The following is an 8,748-nucleotide window of genomic DNA, read 5'->3' as shown; positions in this document are numbered from 1 at the left end:
TGACTAGATATAATTTAATTTTACCCTCACCATTGTACAAAAAATTATGTGTGCATAGATGTAATGTTTAGATTGATTGTTATATTCCTTCAGTGCTGTATTTGTTGTACAAAGGCAATTTATTATGGTTAAACCTATTTTTTTCAAACTTCTATTTTCCCTGATGGGGCATCTATTGTTTTCCACTGCCAGTAATTTATTACTAGAAGATGATTCTGGATAATAATGTATTTTATCTACAAATGTATCATCGTAAGTTATAGGTAAAAGAAAGAAGAAAGAAAAGTGAATCAGAATGCTAGTAGTCAAGTATATTTGCTTGAAAATTAATTATGCAAATTATGCTTAAGTGGGGTGTGTTTTTCAATCAGTATAGAAAGAAAAGACCTGAGTCAATGAAAGCATTCTGTTCATTTTGATACTCCTTCACTGAGCATTAAGTTTTAGATACAATTCCATGTCAAACTGATTCAAAAGTGATTCGTTCACTTTAAAAGCTGAAGACTACATTCTTCTTTTCAGTACTGAGGTGAGCAGCAGAAGTAGAGAGGTGTTGAAGATAACTCTCGCTGAGATAGATAGTAGGCGCTGCTTTTGGGGATTTTGGAAATTGAGGCCTAACTTATGGAAGCAGGAAGGCTATTCATCCTCAGAGGGTAGCAATCTGATTTTTGTTAGAAATTATGACTTTTAGAAATCTCCAAAAATATGCTTAGGAATTCCATGGGCATGAAACTAATCCTCAGAATGAATAAATGAAGGGAACCGATCAGGTATGCAGTGTTTTTTATGGGTACTGTATTAGTCAGGGTTCTCTAGAGAGACAGAACTAATAGGATATATATTAACATATATATATATATGTATATGGAGTTTACTAAGTATTGACTTACACGATCACGAAGTCCCCACAATCGGGTGTCTGCAAGCTGAAGAGCACGGAGAGCCAGTCTGAGTCTCAAAACTGAAGAACTTGGAGTTCTATGTTGGAGGGCAGGAAGCATCCAGCCCAGGAGAAAGATGTAGGCTGGGAGGCTAGATCTTTCCTTTTCATGTTTTTCTGCCTGCTTGATATTCCCTGGCAGGTGATTAGATTGTGCCCACCAGATTAAGGGGGATCTGCCTTTCCCAGCCCACTGACTCAAATGTTAATCTCTTTTGGCAACACCCACACAGACACACCCAGGAGCAATACCTTGTATCCTTCAATCCAATCAAATTGTCACTCAGTATTAACCATCACAAGTCCACCCTTTGTCAACTTGAACCCATACACATCTCCTGAAATCATACCTAATCTTCAAATAAAGACAATAATAAGGTCATAATTATCCCTAACATAATACGACTATCCTTCATACAGCTGGAAACACACCGATCCCCAACCCAAATACTATTACACAAAGTTAACAATATTTAAATGCTGATAGGAAGTCAATAAATTTTATGTCACATGATCAAGGAGAAAAGAAATAAAATACAGATATTAATACAAGTGTATACATGCACAAACATGTTTTTAACAAAAGAAGGAGGAAATACTCATGACAATTATGGTCCCCATTTCTGCAGCTGGTCATGTGGTCACAGTTGGTACTGATGACTACCTTCTTCTACTACCCATTCTGTATTCCGTTTGTCCTCAGCAAGCACCTCAGCACGTCGTGGTTATTTTCCCGGTGGAGTGACCCAAACTTTCATTCCTGATGGGTCTGGGCCATTTGTAGTCCTGCCTGGAATGGACTGTTGTAGTTTTCCATTGACATTAATCACAGGGCATGGTAATACTAAGAGACGCCCTCATGGATCTCCTGTATTTCATGCATACTCTTCTTCTCCTCTGTTGTGGAGTAGTAGACTGATTTAATCTTGATAGTCTGGGACAATCACCCCAGCCAACACAGTAACTTCCTTCTTAGCCTGTTGACTTAAAGATAGGAGGAGCCCAAAGTGTCCCAGTGGCAATCTTAACTTCCAGTTTAATGGGATCATTGTCGTGTCTCCTGGTGGCAGCGTTCCTCCCTCTGGAACTAAGACCTCCAGACCAGCAGAATGTAACATTGTGGGAACAGGAAGCAAAAATTTTGCTAGTGGATCACTAGGGGTGATGGTGAGTGGTGCCACTTCCACTTCCACCGATTGAATCCTGGACCCATGAATCCTGGCTATGGGAGAAACAGTACCATATATTGGACACTGATTCAGAGCATACACGGCCTTCTGGAGAACTTCGCCCCAGCCCTGCAAAGTACTGTCACCTAGTTGGTATTGTAATTGTGACTTCAAAAGGCCATTCCACAGTTCTATCAATCCAGCTGCTTCAGGATGATGGGGAACATAGTAAGACAAGTGAATTCCATGAGCATGAGCCACTGCTACACGTCTTCAGCCATAAAGTGAGTGCCTTGGTCAGAGGCAACGCTGTGTGGAATACCATGACAGTGGATAAGACATTCCATGAGTTCATGGATGGTAGTATTGGCAGAAGCCTTGCACGAAGGAGAGACAAACTCATATCCAGAGTAAGTGTCTATTCTAGTGAGCATAAACCTCTGCCCTGTCCAAGATGGAAGAGGTCCATTATAATCAATCTGCCACCAAGTAGCTGGCTGATCACCCTGAGGAATGGCGCCATATTGAGGTCTCAGTGATGGTCTCTGCTGCTGGCAAGTTGGGCACTCTGCAATGGCCGTAATAAGGTCAGCCTTGGTGAGTGGAAGTCCATGTTGCTGAGCCCATGTGTAACTTCCATCCCTGCCACCATGGCCACTTTGTTCATGGGCCAATTGGGCAATGACAGAGGTGACTGGGGAAAGAGGCTGAGTGGCATCCACAGAATGGGTCATCCTGTCCACTTTATTATTAAAATCTTCCTCTGCTGAAGTTAACCATTGCTGAGAACTTACATGGAGTACAAATATCTTCACAGTTTTTGTCCACTCAGAGCGGTCCACCCACGTACCTCCTCCCCAAATTTCTTTCTCACCAATTTTCCAATCATGCTTCTTCCAAGTCCCTGGTCATCCAGCCGCCATTGGCTATAGCCCATGAATCAGTACATAATCACACATCTGGCCATTTCTCCTTCCATGCAAGGTGCACAACCAGGTGCACTGCTCGAATTTCTGCCCACTGGGAAGATTTCCTTTCACCACTGTCCTTCAGGGATGTCCTACAAAGGAGCTGTAGTGCTGCAGCTGTCCACTTTCTGGTTGTCCCTGCATATTGTGCAGAACCATCTGTAAACCCGGACCTAGTCTTCTCTTCCTCTGTCAACTGATCATAGGGAACTCCCCATGAGGCCATCGGTGCAGGCTTGGGGGAGAGAAGGCAGGTGACAGGAGTGGAGACTATGGGCATTTGAGCCATTTCCTCATGTAACTTAACTTGTGCCTTCAAGATCTGCTGGAGCCTGATCACGTATATACTACTTCCATTTGATGATGGAATGCTGCTGTGCACAACCCACTTTATGGCTGGATGGGTCAGAAACACTCAGTTCATGATAGGCAGTTCAGGTCACATGTTGACTTGATGACCCATAGTCAAATCTTCAGTTTCCACCAAAGCCCAGTAACAGGCCAAGAGCTGTCTCTGAAAAGGAGAGTAGTTATCTGCAGAAGATGCCCCAAAATCCTAGAGGCCTCCACTGTGATTCACCTATGGGGGCCTGGCCAAAGGTTCCAAACAGCATCCCTGTCTGCCATGGACACCTCAAGCACCATTGGATCTGTTGGGTCATATGGCCCATGTGGCAGAGCAGCTGGCACAGCAGCCTAGACCTGTTGCAGAGCTTCTCCTGTTCTGGACACCACTCACAACTGGCAGCCTTTCAGGACACTTGATAAATGGGCCACAGTAACCCACCCAAATGAAGAATGTGTTGCCTCCAAAGTCCAAATAGGCTCACTAGGCATTGTGCCCTTTCTTGGTTGTAGGAAGGGCCAAATGCAGCAACTTATCCTTCACCTTAGAAGGAATGTCTCAATAAGCCCCACACCACTGGACCCCTGGAAATTTTACTGAGGTAGAAGGTCCCTGAATTTTAGTCAGATTTATTTCCATCCCATCCTTTGGCACGCAGATGTCTCACCAATAAGTCCAATGTGTTTGCTACTTCTTGCTCTTTGGATTCAATCAGCCTAATGTCATCAATGTAACTGACCAGTGTGATATCTTATGGAAGTGAAAAGCGATCAAGGTCTCTCTGAATAAGATTATGACACAAAGCTGGAGAGTTGATACACCCCTGAGGTAGGACAGTAAAGGTATATTGCTGGCCTTGCCAGCTGAAGGTAAATTTCTTTTGGTGGGCCTTATAGACAGGAAGAGAGAAAAATGCATTTGCCAAGCCAATGGCTGCATACCAGGTACCAGGAGATGTGTTAATTTGCTCAAGCAATAAAATTACATCTGGTACAGCAGCTGCAATTGGAGTCATCACTTGGTTAAACTTACAATAATCCATTGTCATTCTTCAGGATCCAAATGGGAGGGTTGAATGGGGATGTGGTGGGAATCACCACTCCTGCATCTTTCAAGTTCTTGATAGCGGCACTAATCTCCACAATCTCTCAAGGGATGCAATATTGTTTTCGAATTACTATTTTCCTAGGTAGAGGCAGCTCTAATTGCTTTCGTTTGGCCTTTTTCACCATAATAGTCCTCACCCTACCAGTCAGGAAGCCAATGTGAGGGTTCTGACAGCTGCTAAGTATGTGTATGCCAATTCTGCATTCCGGCACTGGGGAAATGACCACAGGATGAGTCTGGGGACCCACTGGACCCACTGTAAGTCAGACTGAGCTAAAATTCCATTAGTTACTTGACTTCCCTAAGCCCCTACTTTAACTGGAGGATCACAATGATATTTTGGATCCCCTGGAATCAATGTCAGCTCAGAGCCAGTGTCCAGTAGTCCCCACAATGTGTGATCATTTCCCTTTCCCCAGTGTACAGTTACCCTGCTAAAAGGCCAGAGGTCTCCTTGGGGAAGGATGGGAGAAAGATTCACTGCGTAAATTGTCAGCAATGTAGTGGGGTCCCTCCTCAAGGGGACCCAGCCTCCCCTTCAAGGTAACTACACCCACTTTGCATTTTACAGTTGAGTGCTGCTGCTTGGCCCCTGACTCCTTGGGATCCAATTATTTTCATTGTATTTAAATTTTGTAGTTGAGTGACTGCAGTTCCCACAGTTAGATGTGACATAAAGAGAAGAGCAATTACAGAGTTATTCAAAGATGCAGGTGCTGTCCTCACAAATCTAATTCTCAAGGCATTGGTCAAGTGTATATCTTTTGGACCCTCCCAGCTGGGATGAATAGGTCTAAAGTGACTAATCCACCCTGCCATCCTAATATCCCTAAGCCTTTGGATCTGTTCCTCTACATTAAACCAAGGGAGGTCAGGCATTTCCAGCCACAGTGGTCCATCTTTTAACCCATATTTCAGCTAAACAAACAAATAAATGATTGGAACCTTTTTAGCTCCCTGATCTGCAACATTAAAAGCAGAGTCCCTACTTAGTGGGCCCAAATCAATAAATTCAGCCTGATCCAACTTTATGTTCCTTCCACCATTTTACTATACCCTTAATATCCATTCCCATGCCTGTTCTTCAAATTTCTGTTTATATAAATGAGAACTCAAACAGTTCTTTCTGAGTGTGGCACACCTCCTCATGGATCACACTCTCAACCTCACCTCTAGGGGACCACTGCGACTTTAGTGTAGTCACAGGTCTGGAAATAAACAGAGGCATTGGGGGTGGCTCCTGAGGAGAACCAACATTATCTTGCCTGCACCTGCCTCAGGGGAGGCCATCACTGTTGCCTCAGTCTGACGTTCAATGGCAGGAAGCATCCAGCACAGGAGAAAGATGTAGGCTGGGAGTCTAGGCCAATCTCTTCTTTTCACGTTTTTCTGCCTGCTTTATATTCCCTGGCAGGTGATTAGATGGTGCCCACCAGATTAAGGGGGATCTGCCTTTCCCAGCCCACTGACTCAAATGTTGATCTCTTTTGGCAGCACCCTCACAGACACACCCAGGATCAATACTTTGTATCCTTCAATCCAATCAAGTTGACACTCAGTATTAACCATCACAAGTACCTTAAGAGGTAGGCTTTCAACATAGATACAACTTCTGAAGTTAATATGCATCATTCTCACAATGAGACATCTTCCCCTATTTTCTTCAAACATATAGCTTTCTTGTTCTATTTTATACCACTTTACTTTTGAAACCAGAAGGGGTTTCAAATAATACAAACAAGGTCTGAAGAGTAGCTTCTATTCAGCCCCTTAGGCATTTCTTTGAGAAGCAGACTACTTTGTACACGTGTGAGCCAATATGAGTAAGACAAACAGAATATCCCTGCAGCCTAAGTTATCTTGCTGGAGCCCCATTTTCCACAGCCATACGATAATGAGGAAAGGGAGGAGAAGGCACCTATCATGTGTTGATGGTTGGAAGGAAAGTATTTTGCTTTCTGTGGAATGCAGTACTTTGGAGGAAAATCAAATAGTTATTATTATAATTATTTTTCCTATGGTTATGTTTTCCCTGAAACCACTGGATATTCTATACTTGCTGACTTGCCAATAGAATCTTTAGTATTTTTTTCTTTTGTATGATCAATATTGTTATGCAAGAAACTTCTATTGCTTTGTTCAAACCCTCCTGCAATCCCGTTTATCTACTTTTCATTATCCACTTTTTGGATTGCTTTGTTCACTATCCTTCCGAAACAAATGTGACCCCTTGTAATAATCAAGTTCTAATTCCACATCTGTCTATTTTATTATCCTTACCGAAAAATACTGTGCTACAATGACTGCACGCACTCTAGTTTCAGCTACATGTTTTCATTCATTTAACTTCTGCATATTTCTCTTCCCTCATGTTTCATAAATATAGTTCTCAATATTTTATACTAAGACAATTTTGATAATCTTTAAAAAGAAACAAGAATTCAGAGTTGATATACCAAAGCATCATTTTTATTGCAGATGTCTCTAATTTATAAACCAAAGCCAAGAGCAAGTCTAATTCAATGTACCATTATTTTTTGCTTAAAAAGTCCACTTTGCTTATGTCAAAAACTCCCATTTTTAGCATACATGATAATGTATAGGAAATATAGTATCACTTGCTTTGTTTGTTTGTTTTTTCTGTCTACGTACCAAGAAAAATTTGCTCTGTTCCTCCACATTCTTACTTGAAACATCTGTATTGATGCAGAGACCATTTACAGGACATCTGTTGTGGAAGAGGAGATTTATTTTCCCTTCCATTTCTTCAGCAGAGTTTCTCTTACTTCCTTATTACGAAGCGTATAGATGAAGGGGTTTAAAACTGGAGTCACCACGGTGTTCAGGACGTGGACAGCTTTGGTCAGATCCAAGGCATCTTTGATAGAGGTGCGGACGTGAAGGAAAATCGTGGACCCATACCAAATGAGCACCACAGTGAGATGCGAGGAGCACGTGGAAAAGGCTTTGCTCCGGCCACTGGCAGAGGGGATCCTGAGGATGGTGCTGATGATGTAGATGTAGGAGATAAGAGTGATGAGGAATGAACTCAGGATGACCACAAAAGCAATCACAAAGGCCACAAGCTCTACTGCCTGTGTGCTGGTGCAGGCCAGGGCAATCCAGGGTGCAATGTCACAGAAGAAGTGGTTGATGGCATGGGGGCCACAGAAGGACAGGCCACTGATGAGGGCTGTGGGCACTGCAATGGCCATGAAACCACAGATCCAGGAGCCCAGGGCCAGCTGCGCTGAGAGCAGACTACTCATGATGGTTCCATAGTGTAGGGGATAGCAGATGGCAAGGTAGCGGTCATAAGCCATGGCTGCCAGGAGGAAGTACTCTGTGCAGCCTAATGAGAAAACAAGGTACATCTGCAAAAGACAGCTTGTAAATGATATGGTCTGACTTCTCCCCAGTAGGATGGCCAGTGCTTTGGGGACTGCAGCTGTGGTATACCAAATCTCCAGGAAGGAGAGGTTGCTCAGAAAGAAGTACATGGGGGTATGCAACTGATGGGAGGTCCTCACCAACATCAAGATAGCCACATTACCACTAACTGTGAGGATGTACATCACCAGAAAAAGCATGAAGAGAGAGAGCTGAAGAGTTTGAGAACCAGGAAAGCCCAGTAAGAGAAAATCCTGGGGCAGAGTTTTGTTGCCTGTGTCCATTGTGATACTTAAACCAGAAAACAGAGTCCCCGCGTTGAGCCCTTTAACCCAATCACAAAGACCTAGAAAGAGAAAAAGAACTGGATTCGTGAAAGAGCTCCAATAATTAAATGCAATTATTGGAGATATGATGTAACTTTTGTTGAACGTCTGCTCTGTGTTTGGAGGCATAGTTACTATCGGTTATTTTAATGAAACAGTGAGATATCTATTATTATAACCAATTATCAGTTTAGAAAACAAATGTGCAAAGAATGTCAGCAATTCTGGAAAGACTGCACTAATAGCTCCATTTCAGCTCTAAGATTCAACTCCAGTCTTTCTGCCTTCATTCCACTCTGAGCCACATTCCAGCTCAGTCCCAGATTACATCTAAACCCACAAAGGGCTGACTGAATTTACTACTTTTTAACTAGACTCGGCACGGCCCCTGGATGAAACGTGTAATTTTGTCTTTGTTTAGAAATTGGCCCACTAAACCTAGGTTCTAGTCACATCCATATTTAACAGTTGTAGCTTCTAAATTGATCTAATTCGTAAG

The 8,748-nt window shown here is 42.8% G+C and overlaps 1 protein-coding gene across 1 annotated transcript; it reads right to left on the bottom strand.

The window, feature by feature from the left end:
- Nucleotides 1-7,200: 7,200 nt before the first annotated feature.
- Nucleotides 7,201-8,249, bottom strand: LOC117076090 (olfactory receptor 6F1). Its single transcript, XM_033199114.1, has one exon. It carries the CDS (start codon nucleotides 8,205-8,207, stop codon nucleotides 7,281-7,283), a length of 927 nt encoding a protein of 308 aa, XP_033055005.1. The 5' UTR covers nucleotides 8,208-8,249; the 3' UTR covers nucleotides 7,201-7,280.
- Nucleotides 8,250-8,748: the final 499 nt, after the last annotated feature.

Source organism: Trachypithecus francoisi, unplaced genomic scaffold (genome assembly GCF_009764315.1).
Source record: "Trachypithecus francoisi isolate TF-2019V2 unplaced genomic scaffold, Tfra_2.0 Lachesis_group5, whole genome shotgun sequence".
Lineage (NCBI taxonomy): Eukaryota > Metazoa > Chordata > Mammalia > Primates > Cercopithecidae > Trachypithecus > Trachypithecus francoisi.
Note: the sequence above shows the minus strand (reverse complement) of the source record. Positions and strands in the feature narration are given on the sequence as shown.

Excerpts from the sequence above, each read along its gene's own strand:
- LOC117076090 (XM_033199114.1), bottom strand. The coding sequence starts at position 8,207 with ATGGACACAGGCAACAAAACTCTGCCCCAGGATTTTCTCTTACTGGGC.